The sequence below is a fragment of the Zingiber officinale genome, chromosome 8A (assembly GCF_018446385.1).
Source record: "Zingiber officinale cultivar Zhangliang chromosome 8A, Zo_v1.1, whole genome shotgun sequence".
Taxonomy (NCBI): Eukaryota; Viridiplantae; Streptophyta; class Magnoliopsida; order Zingiberales; family Zingiberaceae; genus Zingiber; species Zingiber officinale.
Window position 1 is genome coordinate 1214489 of NC_056000.1, and position 18341 is coordinate 1232829.

The following is an 18341-nucleotide window of genomic DNA, read 5'->3' on the forward strand; positions in this document are numbered from 1 at the left end:
AAGCATGAAACGAGTGCAATGACGTACCCTGGCCCAGGGGGGTGCCCTCGGATTGATGGATGAGCTGGTCGGGATACTGACCGAGTCGTCGCAACCCTGACAAGTGGAGGGGTGTGAACCCGCTAAGAAGCCGAATATAATGGTGGCGGCACAGAATCCGATGCAGCCTGGATCCGGAAAGCTACATGTAGGTCGAGACATAATGGCTCGTAGGCCGATACGCGGCACGCAGGCCGGATAACACAAATAGCTCATAATCATTATAGAGATGCACAGAGTAAAACCCAACGGCTCAATGGCCGGAACCACCTCGGCTCGATGGCCGGAATAAACAAACCTGAGTCTGCTGAATGGCGACTGTCCTGTGGGGGACGGGCTGCTACAAGAAGCAGCGGCGTCACTCACACTCACCGAAGGCGGTAGTGATGATGGAAGATGATGCTAGCCGCTGGGGGAAGGGCAACGGTGACTGCCGGCGACGGCTGTGGCCGCGGGAAAAGGCAGCAGTGGCTGCCGGCTGCAGCTATGGCCGCAGTGGAGCAAACTGCGATGAGGGGAGTAGAAAGCAAGGCCTCTCTACTGTTGTTGGCCGCCGTCCTTCCCTTCCTCACGAACCTGCCCCCTTTTCTCTCACGGTAGCTACCGAGTGCTCAGTGAAGAAGGGAAACGGGAAACAGCGATGCGGCGACGACCGACGATGGTCCTGGCAAACAGTGCGATATAGGGAGGAAGAAAACCTCTCCCCCCGTTTTCATGCTGGCGATGACTCTCTCCCCTCTCCTGGCGCCAGCGTGGGAGTGAAAGGGAGGTAGCGAAGAGGTGGGCGGTAGCGTCGGCGATTTAGCTGGCGAAGTGCATGAGGAGCCTGCCTTTCCATGGCTGGCGGCGGAAAGAAAAAAAAACCCCCTCCTCTCCTTTCTCACGAACCGGCTCCCAAATACCCCCAAAACCCTCCACCTCAGAAATGACCCATGTGCCCCCTCTCTTCTCCCTAATCCCTTCTATGCCATCACCTGTGATCCGGATCACTTCTTATCCAAAAACTCCCACAACTCCTTAGTCGTTCTTTTTGTACTATATACAACGTACAACGAGTCGGCAAGGCAGTTGAGGATGTAATTTCGATAAAGGAACTCAGAATGAGTCCAAGCCTTTACTGTATTGATGGTATGAACATCAGCATCCTCAGCATGCTTGGGAGGGTCTTCGGTCAAGAACCAAGCCAGATTGAGTGTGGTCAAGTAGAAGAACATCTTCTACCGCTACCTCTTGAAGTTTAATCCATTAAACTTCTCTGGTCTTTCCATGTGGTTAATTGACACAATTTCAATCGGGGAGGAGGAGACCTTCATGTGTTGAGTCTGTTACACCTCAACACTTTATTATATGGTCGTCTCAATAGAACCAAGTCTGTTTGAAGATTGTTGGACAATCTGTCAAAGACTTTAGAGAGTTAGCTGAATTAAAATTATATAAAATCAATTCTAACTTATTTATCAAGATGACTTAAGCGGATAATCTCAAACTGCTAGTGAAACTGGTTCTGACAATCTTCCGGTGGTTTAAGTCACGAAGTCGATGTGATGTGTAGCAGAATCGGGAGTCAATTGTCGAGTCGGGAAGGGAATTCATCGAGTAAGATTCGGAGGCTTGCGCTCAACGTAGTTTCCTTAAACAAATTCGCCGCATCTCCGGCTGTGCTTCGAGGTTTTCTCGGATTGTCTATTTCCCAGGATACAATGGCAGAACCACATACACAACGAAGCATTGGTTGTTCATGGTGAACTGAGAATGTACCTAAGTACTATCACAAGTAGTTTAGTCGAACGGATGCACGGATGAGAGAATTTTTGTAGGAGAACACGGGTGGACAGAGGTTCACTTCCTACTCTTCCTCTCTCTCTTTATTTTCTGTTCAAGATCTGAGACCTTTGATCTTAATAAATGATCAATTAATGGTCATTTATTACCATTAACTGTCGGCAATTTCAATTAGATCAATTAATGGTCATTTATTGTCATTAATTGTCGATATTTTTGAATTAATAACCATTTATTATTATTAATTGTCGATAGTTTCAATTGAATAAATTAATGATTATTTATTATCATTAATTGTCGACATTTTCAATTGAATGAATTAATGACCATTTATTGTCATTAATTGTCGACATTTTTAATTGAATGAACTAGTGACCATTTATTTTCATTAATTGTCAACAGTTTCAATTGGATTGAATTAATTGAAATTAATTCATCTATTTCACATGAACAGTAAAAAATGTGATAAAACATTGGTTTATTTGTTTGGGTAAATTTTACCTCAACAAGTTCGACATTTAATGTGTGCAGGTCGTACTCGCACATAAGTCAACTTGGTTCAGTGCAATTAGGGTTCTGGATTTGTACCCACTCCTATGCACCCATGCGTGAAAAAGTCTCTCCCCATGCATATATTTACAACATCAATGCATGTGTCATAATTTTAATCAACAATAAAGCCCAGAGACTTTAAATGTGAGACTAAAAAATTATATACAATAGAGTCTTTTCATCTTCACATATTTATTTCATTCAACTTCCAACACCTATATGAGAGATAATCTTCTTGCTTAGACAATATGTTGGAGCAATCTGGGTACTCTAAGTTTTAATGTTTGGGCAAGAGTTTAAGTTAAGTTTATTGTTGTATTTGATATGCATTGTGAGTGTGCAGGATACAGGTACACAAGGAAAGTCCAAGTGTGATCTTGTTAAAGGAGGAAAGTCCAAGGATGGGTCTTGGCGATATAAGTCCAAGCATGTAGTCTTGGCAACGTAAGTCCAAGTGTGACTTGGCAATAGACGAAGTACCGGAGGTGTGACCTCTTGGGAAAGGAAGACCCGACAACAATGACAAGGCCGATGGAAACTCCAGAAGGCAAGCCGTGAAAGATGGGGAGGCATCCGAGGGACGCAAGGCTGATGGAGGAGGCTAGAAGGCTAGGTTTAGGTTGGTCGGGCGAGGATGAGTACTAAGTGAATGTACTCGAAGGTGAAATCCTAGAATTAGGGTTTTACCGTAGCGTTACTGTAGCAGTCGACTGGTGTAGTCGACTAGGCAGTCGACTGGGAGTGAACAGAATGCTTCTGTTCGCTCGGTCAGTGTGGAGCAGTCCACTGGTACTTTTACCAGTCGACTGGTATCGAGCCGTTGGGATGTAACGGTCGAATTTCCACAAGAGGGTAGTTGACTGATGGTTTTGGCAGTCAACTGGTAGGCGGAATTTTCCAACCTGTGACCTATATAACCAAGCCTTGGGAGCTTGATTGAGGTTGACGAAATAGAGGTGGTTAACTCCTATTAGTAGTCTACCTGTGCCCTAGCGTTTCAAGTGTTCTTGTGAGAGTTGTGGTGAGATTTCTCCACCCACAAGGAGCTACGTGAGCTAACCGGAGTTTGTCGGGGAGTCATCCACCGACAGATCAGGATCGTCCACCTTACGGACAGCCGTGGAGGAGCCCTGATCTCCGAACCACGTTAAATGATCGTATAGATTGGTTTGCATTTGTTGCCTTGTATTTAGATTAGCTTTCTACTTGTTTGTTTGTATTTTCACTACACACTAACCATTGTAGGAAGCGACGTTTTGGGTGAGACGTTATTCACCCCTCTAGCGGACGTCAATGTCCCAACACAATATTCATTCTTGCATTTAATTTATAAATAATACCTGAAAAGGGTACACCAAGCTGTACGAAAATGAACATACAATACTTTATTAAATCAAGAAATGTAAACACAAGACTCTACTAGACTCATAACCCGATTCGGTAGAAATCGTCTCTATAACTATCAATGAGCATCTCTGAACAACCGTGCAAACTTTATTGACCAAAACTCGAAAATCACTTCAAGTCTATGAATTAGGAGTGATGCGGTGATATGGAGATGAAGACACATGGGCAAAGGGGGGCATTTTGAGGATTTCAAATTTGTGGGCTTTTTAAGGGTTTTAGGGGGTTTCTTCGAATCGGAGGTGGGCAGCTTGAGTTTTCCCCCTTTCTCTTGCCATCACCGCCAACATGAGCACACCGCCGAAGCACCGCCTTCAACACCGGCTACCTCCGCTTGGCCACCTTCTTCCTCACGGAGGTCCCCATTTCCCCGTTTCTCTCCTGTGACACACCATCCTCGCAGGGGCACACACCACCTCCCTCCTCGCGATGTCGTTGCCTTTCCTAGCCGCACTTTTGTTGGTTGCACCTCCTTCATGTGAGCATGCTCCAAGCATAGGGCTTGCCACCTTCACCTTCTGGCAAACCTCCAACGCCTCATGCCTCATGCTGACGCTGGGATGGATAGTGCTGGCAACAACATCCTCTTCGTTTTCTCTGTCGAACGTACGTCGCCACCCTCTGATACCGATTGCAGAGACAGTCAGGTTCGCAGTCAACCCTGCGCCTCTAGTGGTTGCTGCCCGCACCTCCAGCAGCCGACGCCACCCTTCGACACCGCCTCCAATGGCTGCCGCACATGCCTCCCATTGCTGACGCCGCCTCCGTCATCCCATAGTGCATGCCACTTCGCCGGCCAGTGCTACCCCACATCATCTCCCCTCTCCACGCCAATCCCTCCTCTTCTCTCTCACGCACATGCACATTGCGCCGTCCACCATGTAACGCTACCTCCATTGCCCCATGACCCACGCCGCTACTCCTTGTGGTCGCCGCTCCTTCTTCCCAGTCTCCAGCCGACCGATGACATCACCTCCCTCCCCCTCTCCCTCGGTGTGTAAGCTGTAAGAAGAAAAATAGGGAGAGAGCAAGAAATAATATGAGAGCAATAAAATCTGTTATTAATTGATATTTGTCCTAAGGACAATACAATATATAATATTCAAAAAGTACTTGGTCAATAACTAATTAATAAATTTGGTAATTTGATCCGGTCAATTTTGATAATTCTGTTTTATCTCTTTCATAAGCAACCCAAGCACCACCTCCCTCTCTTTTTTGGCATGCATAGTCATTGCTGACAACCTTCTCTTTGATGTCATCTCTAGCGGTTGACGCCGCCTTCTGCAGCCACCCCCGCCACCTCCAGCGACCACTACCCTCTAGACTGCCAACCTCCGACCATGACTCTTCTTTTTTGACACAACCACATCGGTGTAGATCCGACTATGTTCCGCCTCCGTTGTGCTCCAGCCTTTGAGTCGCCCGACCTTCGAGATGTCGTGCCTTTGCACCACAATTCTGTTTATGGCCTTTATGTTGCTATTGTATTTTGGCTTGCGTGTCGCTGTCATATTCTAGCTTGCATGCTGTGTTTCAACGTTTGTGTTGCTGTTGTATTCAAGCCTTTGTGCCACTGTCATATTTCAGCTTACGTGCTGCTGTTGTATTCCGACTCCATGTCATCCTCTGGCTTTGTACCACCCTTCGTCTCCATGGCATCACCTCTGGCTCCGTGTCGTCTTCTGGCTCTATGCCACCCTCGAACTCCGTGCCTTTGCCACCAGCTCTGTGCCACTTTCGGTCCTCTTTTGCGGGCCTGGTATACTTTACATTCAATCTTTATATATATTTTTTTATTACAATACTATTTATTTTTTATCATCGAAGATTGACCTGAGTGTCGGAGTGTCAAACCGAGGTAGCCCTCGCCTCCGATCTATTTTCTAACAATCTTACAGGTACAATAGACCGAAGACTTTTGGACACCTTCGGATCTTCTCTTTTTTTTTAGGAGGGGGGGGGGGGTCCGTAAACCTAGAAGACACCTCACCATCCCCTTCTCCCTCTGGGTCATGGTTCCTCGGTCCACATTCCAGCCACATCATTGGCAGCCCATGTACTCAGAGTCTGGAAAGGATCACGGAAGTAAAAGGAAAAGAAAAGTGAACACAAAGTATAAAGTGAAGATAAAAAAGACCAACATGAAAAATATTGTTAAAGGGGCAACAACATCATTTATCATTTTCATGTCATTCATCTTTTATTCCCTTCATAATTAATTCATCAATTCTTCTAAATTTCTAATTGTCCAACATTTCATACATTATTGTCTTATTTTATCTGATGCCTCAATATAATATATTGAAGTGATGAACGACATACAACATACTCATCAAGGATGTGTCATATAAATAAAAGTGAACAACCTACGTTCCACCTAATACGAACGTAAACTTGTATAAATGAAAATGTTAAGGTGAGCGACCTGCAATCCACCTGAGAAAAATGCATCGTATAGGAGAGTGAAGGACTTGTAATCAACTCATAACGAAATGCACTGTATATATACATCTATACATACATAGATAGGATGAACAACTCGCAATCCATCAAAAGATGATGTATCGTATATACAAGGAGTGAACGACTCGTAATCCATTCAATATGAAGTACATTATGTGTATGCATATATACAAACACAAATACAAGGTGAACAACCCGTAATCCATCTGAAAAGTGGCTCACATAAAAATTAGGATAAACAACTCGTAATCCATCTAGTGAAAAAATATCATCTCAATTTGGTCGAAGCCTATAAACACGTCGAAAATGATAGCTCGAAAGTCATGGTTTAAAGCGCCAAGCAAATGCTCAAGATTTATCTAGAGTTATCTGATAACTAACTCAGTGTTACAAATCTCGTAACCTTTACCAAATATATAACATATGTTCTTGATAAAAGGTTTTACACGTGCTTCTCAATGCAATTGAGAAGAAGATACGTAATTTCTTACAAGTATTGGCCAAGCTCTCTCACATCTTTCCAGTCACAGGAAAGTTTTACGGGGGACATTATTTATGATATGAGTTCACTTACTTTTCCTTCTCGAAATAAATCAAGTCATTCCTTATTTGTCTCATTCATAAAATTTGACCGTATAGTATGAATGTTGTTTAAAGCAAAGGATATTGATCAAATATTCCCATGGCTCCCCAATTTCATATTATCTACTACGCAAAAGAAAGGATGCTTGTATAGATCAAAAGAGAAAAATTTATGAAGTCGACATATTAAACTCAAGTCTGCAGTACTACAAAGTACAAGTCACGAAGTAAGAAATAAATTCAAATAATGAACAAGATTCATTTGTAAGAAGTGGATAATATATGAATATTGATACTGATTACTGATGTTGATATATAACTGAATTAATTAAAAAAGTAGCATTTATGCTTGAATAAAAGAGATCAAGCAACCAATCAGATTCCCTGGGAAAGCTATGTGTTAATTAGAGAAGTAAATGAACAAGTATACTACTGTTTGTTCTGTTTTCCCTTAAGCAAGCATAATAGCATTTCTTCTTCGTGGTTGGGATTTTAGGTTGTCACATGCACAAGGTTATTATAGAGAAAACAAGCAGGTAAAACTCCATAAAATTTTCAATTGCCGATTACGTTTTGAAATAATATTGATTCTGTCTTAAAGTTAAAGTTGATAAGACAGTTAGTTGGAACGTAACTATGTGGTTAATTGGATGAAAGTTTCATGTTGTCTCATGCTTTGTCAGGGAAGGAATACCTAGTGTTGGTCCTCCGATACTTAAGTCAGTATTCGATTCTAGCCAAGAATAGTAGAAGCAAACAGTAACAAGGAGCATGTAGAATAGTGAAGTATCGCATATCTCCGCTTGTAGATGGAGACTCCATTTTATAGTGTCACTGTAATATTTGAGTACACATGCCAAAACATATACACGTTTTCCAAAACCTTCCTCAGAAAAGATAAGTCGATAAATGTCTCTGACACCTTTTCTTAAGCGAACACGTAAATTTCTGTTATGTGATATATTAGAAGATTCTAAAGTACGATTTATTTACAGAACATTCTTTGTTGTCAACAGTACAAACTTTCAAAAGAGTACGATAAGACATGTATGTAGATTTCGCTATAAGCCGACCGAGGCCACTCGGTTAGGATGTCTGTAGCTTGGCCGTTCAGAGTGAAGCTACCGACCTACTTTTCACTTGGCTTTACTATTGTCAGAGAGACGCATTGTGTTTAATCGGACCTAAGGTCTGATCGATAAAGATGATGGGTCGAGTAACTTAATATTTGACTCTTAACCTCAGCTGCAAATTTTGGAGGACGGTCGCTTGAATGGTCTAGTCGGCCTTTCACATCCAACTGACTTCCAGGGCCCGTTTGGCTAATATTGTCTAATCTATAGTCTGCGGTTCCATAGTTCACCCGACCTTATGACCTTAATTGTTTGACTTTAACCTCTATCCCATCTAATTTTTACTGCTTTGATCCATTTTTTGAGCGGTCTATCTTTATCACCGTAACAAACATATCAAGAGGAAAAAAAAAAATAAGTTTGATGAAGTGTATGTTGAACCATGCATGAAAGGTAATCAAAAGAGTCCCGCAAGAACACTCCACCTGAAATTGAAGTTCTAATCACGCTTGCTATTGTGAAGCGTTGGCAGCACGTTGACAACGTGCGGCACTGTGATGGCGCGCGACGACATCGGCGACGTGCAACGTTGGCAACGACGACGATGATAGGGAGCACGTACAACAGTCGCGGCGGCGTGAGGAGGTTGAGGAGAGGAAAGGTTGGGGAAGATTTTTGCATAAAAGTTCAATAATATTTAGAATTTATAACTATGTCCCTTAAAATATTCGTTTTTTTTATAGCACACCCAAATGATGTTTTAGCACATCCAAATGATGTTAAAAAAAAAAAATTAATCAGGCTAACTAGAGCCCGGGATTATTGGTCCGGTCCCATAGAAATTTTTTATAATTGAGGTTTGAACTGTGAATATCTGGATGACAATCTGAATATCCTGTCATTGCACTATCAATCCGTGAGTTTTCTTTATTTTTTTTAAAGATTTTTTTGATAAAACCTAAATGATGTTACAAACCAATATGGATGGAGGTTATAACACCCATACATTAAAAACGTTCAATTCTTTAAATTCTATTAATGAGAGGATTTTATATAAAAAATTTTAAAAATGAAAAAAAAAATAAATTTTAGATATAAAAAATAAGCGGATTTTATATAAAAAACTGGAAAAAATAAATTTTGGATAGAAAAATAAATTTTAGATATAAAAGACTAAAGAAGAATAAATAGATATTAATTTATAAATAATTAATATTAATATTAAAATGATACGACTACGTGTTAATATAAAGAAGCTGTCAATATAATGAATACATAATACACTATTGAAAGAAGTGAGATATATTAACATTTAAACTAAACAGATGGACTGATAAAAAAATTGATAATTATAATTAGTCTCATTAATTATCATTGGATAATCAATTTGATCTTATAAAAGTTTCCTATCGGTCATTAGAATAAATTGAGAAGTGCACGCGACGATTAATCTAGAAATTTAGTATTTTCTAATTACGTCCCCTATTTGAAAGAAAATGTCTTATAAATATATCGTAATTGAGATTCGAATCGTGAATATTTAGATGATAATTTGAATATTCTATCGTAATACCATAACTATGGACACAACCAGATTGACAGGTAAGAACGTTAACATGGTAGATAACAAAAATATTCTCTTGTATATTCTAAGCGTCAAAGGATTTAAATTTCCATGATAAATAAATAACAAAAAATATAATGCTCTAAAAGTCATGACATATTTCATTTATTCGTTATAAAATTGCTTGAAGATCAGTGTGTTTGGTTTGATCAACGTACAAAAGTCGTGTGCCTATTCGTTTATCGAACGTTTGTGTTTATTTGGAATAATCTAACACTGCTTTCCTGGCTACACCCAATTTTTCCTCCAGCGTCCAAATGATGAGGTCCGCACATTGCATCAATCAGAAGGCAGGTACAAAATGTGGTCAAGCTGATAGTATTAACCTCGGCGCAGAAGGAGAAGAAGGGGGTCGATAAGTACGGGTTGGACGTCGGACCGCGAGAAGAGCAAGCGGAGCGAGCAGGAGCATCGTCCCTCTTCCTCTGCTTGAACATAAAGCGAAGCGCTCGCTTCTTCCCCACCTCATCTCCCATTCTTCCTTGCCCCTCAAGCAACTCGTCTCTTACCTTTTTCCAAAAAAGGTGAGCAACGAATGGCCCCCCACAAGCGCCCGCGCCCGCGCCCGCGCCCGCTTCCTCCTCCGCCCGACCACCCCATCGCCGCCTCTGACGAGGCCTCCCTGACTGGCCTAGACGCCCTGGCGATGCTGCAGCAGAAGAAGGATTCCGGCATCGAGGAAGCTGGCGATGACGCCCAGACGATCTCGGAGAAGGAGCTCGCGCAGGAGGCTGAGGAACGGCGGGAGGGTATGGAACTCGACGAGTCCTCTTTCTTTCTTCCTTATCTGTTTCGATCTCACCGCCGTTGCTGTTTCCCTGCAGATTTCTATGGCCGGATTGATGAGGTTAGATCGTCGGACGAGGAGTACGACGAAACGAATTCGCCAGAGTACGCTATCCATTTTCACCACGTTTCTTTATCTTTCGCGTTCGTTGCGAGCCTCTTCCTCTCGGCTGGCATCTGGTTTTTTGATGGGCTGGAGCGGCCGAGAGGGTGGCGTCGGATTTGTCATATGAGATGCCATCCTCCGTTGCCAAACCTACAGAAATGTTTTTTTTTTGTGCCTCGCGCATGCCAGCTTCGTGGGCGTTTGGTCGTTCTTTCTATTCACAATGGGCTTCTTTAATGGTTATGCATGTGTAATGGCCTATGTTTGCGATCAGAATATTGGTAGCTCTACCGGATCGATGGTTAGGTGCCATTGAAGACTTGAAGTTGCTGAGAAAATAAAACAATCGGGTTACCTTTGAGTAGTTTTCTAACTTAATTCGCTTGTCTGGTGATCGTAGTTTGTGCACGTCTCTCCTCAGCCCAGGATTGTGTATCATCACTAGTTGCCTAAGGTCTTTGGTAGAAAAATATTATATAAGCTACAAATCTATGATAGAGCCATCTTCTATCAAATAGTCTAACTATAGATTTTATTCCTGTCAACATTCTCTGGCAAGCTTCTCTGACACTTTTGTCTGTCCTTTTATATTATTTTTTTTCGTTCTTCAAGCTAAGCTAGTGGTATCTTAGGACGTTCATCATATATAATGTAGATTTGATCCTTTTACTCTTGTAGTCTTGTATACCGGCATGGGCTTTGGCGTGTCGTGAGGTCAGAAATTCAGGCTCTTATCATAGATGGGTCCATTGTTTCTTATTCTGAACAGTCTGATTAAATATTTAATACCGTTTTGTCATTCTGTAAAGTAAGTTTGTCCCAATACATATTTACACTTCAGGATCCAGGATACTAAGGTCTGTAAGACCGAATATTATTATTGTAAAAATGAAACATATAGGCTCAATTCCTGAAACATGATTGCCTTGCCTCCCATCCTCACTAGGTTTTGGAGTATTATCCTTTTTTTGGTGGGGGCAAGTGGTCAATTCCCGGTGGGCTCATGCCCTCGTGAAAAAAAAACTCCTCCCACCTTCTAACCACTTGGTGATCGGCTATAAGTTGATCCTTTGATTTACCTCCATTCACACAACCTCAGGATGAGTTGGGGCGAGCGTAATCATTTTTTTGCTACAATAGAGTATTATCCTTTTTACACACCACTACACGCCAAGCTAAATGTATACATGATTTCTTTTGCTATGCTATTGGGTTTTACTTTTTGCAGCAAATGCCAACCTGATCAGTAAATTCATTCCGAAAATGCTGCTTTATTTACGCTACTTGATGGCCATGGGTGACTCTGCCCTATATTAAGTGGTAAAACCTATGCATAAGACCTGCTAATATACTCTGCCTATTTGTCTTGTAGAATTAAAACAGAAATATGTTGTTGGCAATCTTCACTTGTCATGCGTGACTATTTTATATAGTTGCCAAAATCAAGTATACATCATTGTCGTTGTTTCAATGATGTGTATTTTTAATGTTAGTCCTCATTTTTTAAGTAGATATGTTGCACATTATCAATTGTATTCTCTTGCTTTGGTTGAACTGACATCTTTTGGAGGTTAAGTTACTGCCTAGATTCACAACTCTCTTTTTTTTGTTCTCAGATTTCTTTTTGTGAAAGTTGCTGATGTTCGGGAAATAGTGCGATGTCCTATTTGTTTAGGTACGGTAAATTCCCCCCTATGGATAATTTGTTGTGACATGATCTTTGAAAATTTTCATGTTTGTGGTAATGTAGAATAACAGACATTGTAATCACTACATTATTTATGAGGCCGTGTTAGTTAGAGATGAATGCATAATGATCAAGCCCTTTAAACACTGTGTATATCTCGAGAAGACAGACTTGGGGTTTGGGGGGACAGATAAACTAAAATAAGATTATATTGGTAGCGTGCTCGCTAAACCACACTTTAGGATTTGGAATCTTTTTTTATATAATTGGGGTTACCACAATCTAGTGTTTCTCTATTCCTTTTGTGGTGGTGCACTATTTCTCCTTTATTCTATTTTTCTTATAAGATTATTGACATTAATGCTTCTTTTATATAACTGTTTGTATTTTTATTTGTTTAATTGATTATTAATCACCAAAGTCTTGCATTATTAATTATCAATTTGGTGAAATCTATGATAAATAGCCAATTGCAGTTTAATCAATATGAAGTTGTTATCCTCTATTTTCACGAGAGAGTTGTACAGCTCATCCACAATCCTAAAATACTTATGCTCATCTAAACCTATAAACTCCTTTCTTAACTCACACTTCATAATATGAGACTGAAGTGGGGCGACAACCTTCACCATTTAGGCTTAACTTCCATCTAGATATAAAACTATGACTTAGAGCATTCATATCAGTTTCTCTATAATATCTCTAAAATTTAGGGTAAACCACCCATTTTATTAAATTTAGACAATCATTTTTCACTAGTATTACATCAGCAACCCTAATATTTCCATTATCTTTATTTTTTTATTATTTTCTTCTCTCTCTCTTCCACTTTTTTAATTATTTTTTCTCTCACCCTATGTACATCTTTTTATTACCCAATCCATTCCCTTTATTTTTCTCTCTCTCAAATTAAATGATATTTTAATATTTAGGGAATGGATTTCATTCCCTAAATTTGAAGAAGTACTATTTATGAAATCTGAATTTAGGGAATGGATAGAGTAATTGATGCAAATGTTTTTTCACGTAAAATGTAAAATTTAAGGTAAATTCTGTGTTTAGGGAAGTTAATGTGAATGCTCTTATATTCAGAATCATCCCTAATCAAGCATGTGAGGCCTAATCATGGCCACTTCATCACCTAGGCAACCCTATCAATTGCCACTTTTTGCCTTAGATGATAGAGTTAATGTAACCTATTAATTTATTAGGATGATAAACTAGTGGAAAATGTTTAAGCAAGTTAATTATAACTCACTCATTTAGCCTATGAAATTCCTTTATTAGCTCACACATGAGAAAATAAAGTGGGGGTGTCATGCCTGTCTTGGCTAAATTTTAATTTTCAATTTTATAAACTGACTCTTGGACTGCTAAGTATTTTTTTTAAAACTCTGGGTAACTTTTTTTAAACAGTCCCTCTTGTCTGTTTGTCAATAAGTATTTCTAGATGTTTTGCTGACAATTGCTTGAAAGATCATTTTGCAAAACAACAGAGCCATACTATGGAACTTTGAAAAAGAGCAATGAGAAAAGTAAAGAGATGAAACAATCATATTCTAAAATCAGTGTGGTCATAGACCTGATGAATTAACTATCAGTATCAATTATCCACAACCTATCAGAAAAAATTATGATAGTCTCGAGATAGTTCTTGCACTGAGTGAGTAGAAAAAATGTCTTGTAACTATATCATCATGATAAAGAGAAACCTATGATGGCGTATTGATTAGTGTTGGAGATAGTAGGACATGATTTTTCTACCATAGCTGTAATTAAGGATTATCTCAATCAGCATTTTTTGAACATTACTTTTTTCAATTGAATGTAGTATTCGTATATGATATTGTGCTATTGATGAGAGTGTAAATACATTAAATTTAAAGTGTGAATTACTGCACAAAATTTAAATTTTATTTTTTAAAAAATTAGGCAAAGGAAAATTTTCATAGTCAAAATGTTTGGTCAAATTATCTTGATGAAAGGGTTCAATAGTTAAGAAGCGACTATGGTTTTCCAAATCACTCTATCATCCAAGTTTGATTGACATATATTATGGGTGCTCCATTCTTTTTTTAAGACATTGAGTATCTCAAGAGCTTCGACTGAGAAGTTCAAAAGAAATTACAGAATATGATCTAGAATCTCCTAGAGAAAGAAAAAAATTGGTTTTAATTCATTGGTGCTATATGTTGGAATTCATTTTATTTATCAGTGTGATTATTTTTCAGTAATTCATTGGTTTAATTCAAATTTTTATTCAGAATTAAGTGTTGGAGTGGCAGACAAAATGCAGGTCATGCATGCATTTATGTAAAACAAAAATTGCGCGATTGCTATTTTTTTTTCTTGATGAGGACAATAATGGCTCTTTTGCATTATTTTTATGAAGCTGTTTTCAGGTACCATGCGACTGAGAAGCAAAGATGAAATTATTTTCTCTTTGCACTCTGGCTTATATTTTAGATGAGTTTGTAATTATTCTTGTGATAATATTACATTAAAGATAAGTTTCATGATAACTGTCAGGAATAATCCGCAAGACAAGGACAGTAATGGAATGCCTTCATCGCTTTTGTAGAGAGTGTATTGACAAATCAATGAGACTTGGGTATGTTGGAAGTCCTCACTTTGTGCATATGCAAGTAATCATTTTCCTTGTGCTGTTTTGAAAATCATGTATTGTTACCATCTCTGTTTATTTCCTAGCAAGCAAACTAGTCTTTGATGTATTGTTCTGCAGAAATAATGAATGTCCTGCATGCCGCACTCACTGTGCAAGTCGGCGTTCTTTAAGGGATGATCCAAAATATGATGCCCTTATAGCAGCATTATATCCGGATATTGACAAGTATGAAGAGGAGGTAAACCAGATTCGATTAAGTTGAAACTCTTTTATCTATAAGTTTTTGTCATTCTTATTGCAGCTATTTGTCTTGTGTAGTGAAATTGTTAGTCCTATTGTGTGGCTGCAGGAACTATCTTTCTTTGAAGAGGAGAGATCCCGCAACCAGAAGGTAGTTTATATAACTAAAGATACAATGAAGTTTAAATTTAGAATGCAGTGGTTTGCAGTTCTGTTTCTCTGACCCACTTTTTTATATTTATCACCTATTCAAACTAGATACAATTATATATAGCTGAAACATTTCAACGTCAATCCGAAGCTCTTGGTCGGAAAAGGTCAACAACTAGAGCTAGTACATCATTTGGAAGAAAATCACAAGGAAGTTATCTGCGTGGTAGAGGCAGAAAAAATATTGCTAGTGACGACACTGCTAATGCTGACTCTGATGAAGAAGCGGATGCAAATGGCAATTATGGAACCAAAGCTTCTTCAGCTACAGATGAGCCCTCTCCTGACTGGAGGCCAAAGAGACCCAAGGAATGGGGAACACCCCAATCTTCTCCTGCTAGGACATTAGGCAGTGTCAATGTTAGCAGTGAGGAAAATGAGGATTTTGAAATTAACAGAGAGCCAGTTAGTGCATCACCTTTGCAATCAAGAAGCAGAGAGATTCTCGCCTGGGGGAAGAATGGTACTCGTAGTCAAACCAGACATAATAGTTCTAGCAGTTCAAATGGTAGGTTGGTAAGAGGGGGCATGGGCAAATTGGCTGACTACTTGCGCAATCTAGAAGAAGTTGATGAGGAGGTAAAGAGGAAGGCTAAACTTTGTTTTATACCACTTGTGGCTCATAACAATATCTGTAAACACTCAGTGGTCTGTGATTTCTGTTTTCCAGTTTGATGTACACGTAATCATGGTTCCTTTGGATGAGAGTATGCCAAATTTGGAACAACCGTATCTTAGCTGCAGGCAAACCTTGTTAATTACACATCTTCGCCAAGTAATTAACTTTTCTATTTGGTTAAAATTACTTATTTTTTTGAATTGGAATATATTTCTTCTAATTTTATGTCTATGGATGTGTACTTGCAGTTCATTGCACTTCAGGCATCTGCACAACCTGAAGAAGTTGAAATATTTGTGAGGAAGCCTCAAGATGAGTCTTTGGCAGTCAGGTCTGGCAGCGTAGTAGACAATGCATCTACTGATTTTTCCACAGGTCTGAAGATATTGGGAGGAGGAGAATCTCTTGGGACACTCTACGCTTCTTATACTGGGGATAAAGGGGAGCTGGTGAGATTTCTCCATTGGTGTATCTCAGTAATTATTATTATTATTATTTTTTATCAATGACACGTCCTTTCTTCCCAGGTTTTGGTATACTATCTGAAAATTCAGAGGTAGAGAAAACTCAGCATTGCATAACCTGCTCTTTTGACTTAGACGATGCAAAGCAAGTAAAGTATATACCCCCAATATACTTAAGGATATCAAACCACCACTTATAGTTTATCTCAAGAGTAGGGAAATCAAGAAGCTTGTCTAGATAAGAAGGGTGGACTGAACTTGATGAAAGACAATAGTTGTCATCCCGATGTTTACTAGGCTTAAAATTTGCAGAGCTTTAGACTTGTGTCTAGATAATTAAGAAATGATCATCAATGAGGTTATTCAAACTGTTTGCCGTTGCTTAATAATGTACCTGAAGTTGCAGGATATACTTATTTTTGGCGTGACAAATCGTTTCAGACTGTGAATTACCCAAAACTAGTAGCTTGAATGTTCAAACGTTGCATGATTTTTGTCTGAGAATAATGTTTTTGTTGTTGGCCGGGAGGGGAGGAGACATGCTTACCAGAGAACTAGATAATGGCCTTTTGTTCAAAGAGCCTTCAATTTTAATGTATAATCAACACATACAGATATCAATGAAAATGTCATATCCCCTTCTAGAGTATTCTAGTGTTAGGTTCTATGGATCCTCATAGGTTGGATGTCATTATATAAATATTTCTCATGGTTTATCTCTTATAAAGAGTCTGAGACCGTCCTGAAAAGATCATTAACCTGAAAAGATCATTAAGAGGATAGTTTCACTTTTTACTCTAATAGTGTTAGATTACCTAGGAATTAGATAATTCTATTTGGTCATTATATTTTAAAACATTTTTCTGAATTTGTATTATAAGGCTAAAGTTTTTTTTTTATTGGTATCAATATTGATGACCCTGATCTTGACATGGAGTAGGATGACCAAGGGCGGAGTCACTTGAGGGCGAGGGGGTGTGACCGCTCTCCCTAAGATTTAAAAAAAAAAATCTTAGGTTTTCATGTAAATTGAATTACTTCCCTTTACAATGAGGAAGCAACGATTTGAGGGGTAAAGATTGGTGAATCGCAACAATATTTGAGAAGAATCTGAAACGAGCAACAGAGGGTATAGACGATCTCGACAGATGTTTGCAAGCAGCGGAGGAAAAGAGAGATGACGACGCGATGGATTAGGAATCCAGAATCACGAAGCTGCTTCCCGGTTGTCCACGTTCGGATTCAACCCTCGTTAGCCAACGACAGGTCCTAAGGACGCTGCTCATGCGCCACCCAGAGCGACTCCATGTGGTCGATCCGGTTATTATGCTGCATCACCACCACATTTTGATCCTTCGCCGTCTCTCCACTACAATGTTTGGAACGAACAAACCAAGGTCAATGGGTTAAGGAACCCATAAGCTCCCACTCCATTGATTGGATTAAATTTTCATCTTATTTTAAAATTTTAAAAATAGAATTTGTTGGACTAATTCAAATTACTCAACTCTTTTTTCCCCTTAGTTTTTTAAAAGAAATCATGTCAACAAGAAACAAGTTAAAGGAGATTTAAAAATTATGAACGTTATTTTAATAAGTTGATAGTTATTTAGATTGAAATGGAAATCTTAAACTTAAGAATGTTAAATATTATGACGAAATGAGGTGACAGATGATTCTTCGACTTTGAGTTATAGATAAACTTTGGGGATTGACGGATTGTTGTTTCAAATAAAACAAAGACTAAGCATGAAATTTTGATTTTAAATTAATTTTTAACTATTTAATTTCAAAATTTAAACTTTTAGTTTGTGAAGGTCGACCTACACTAATGTTTTAAAATAATTTATATTTTTTAAAATATTTTTGAATTGGATAATTTAATTTTATGGTACATCCGGGCTACGCCCCTATTACTATGAATATGCTGTAGAGTATATATGGATTTTTATATCAAAATGACATTTTGATTCACCTTAGCAAGAGCAAAGTGAATATGTATAGATTTCAAATATTTATGATTTACTTTGAATTACAGAACTATCTCTACATATGGTGACAAATATTTCAACAATTAATCC

The 18341-nt window shown here is 39.0% G+C and overlaps 1 protein-coding gene across 1 annotated transcript; it reads left to right on the top strand.

Moving 5' to 3' along the window:
* The first annotated feature begins 9860 nt into the window (after positions 1-9860).
* On the top strand, positions 9861-16700 carry LOC122011778 (putative E3 ubiquitin-protein ligase RING1a). The gene is made up of 10 exons (XM_042568155.1): positions 9861-10271; positions 10347-10413; positions 12031-12089; positions 14631-14712; positions 14845-14965; positions 15077-15118; positions 15226-15756; positions 15848-15952; positions 16045-16245; positions 16324-16700. The coding sequence occupies exons 1-10, from the start codon at positions 10058-10060 to the stop codon at positions 16354-16356; spliced, it is 1455 nt and encodes a 484-aa protein (XP_042424089.1). The 5' UTR covers positions 9861-10057; the 3' UTR covers positions 16357-16700.
* Positions 16701-18341: the final 1641 nt, after the last annotated feature.

Bases quoted from the DNA above. Each gene is read 5' to 3' on its own strand.
- LOC122011778 (XM_042568155.1), top strand. From the start codon at position 10,058: ATGGCCCCCCACAAGCGCCCGCGCCCGCGCCCGCGCCCGCTTCCTCCT. The intron at 10,272-10,346 runs GTATGGAACTCG...GTTTCCCTGCAG, and splicing joins GGCTGAGGAACGGCGGGAGG to ATTTCTATGGCCGGATTGAT. The intron at 15,119-15,225 runs GTAGTTTATATA...TATTCAAACTAG, and splicing joins AGAGATCCCGCAACCAGAAG to ATACAATTATATATAGCTGA.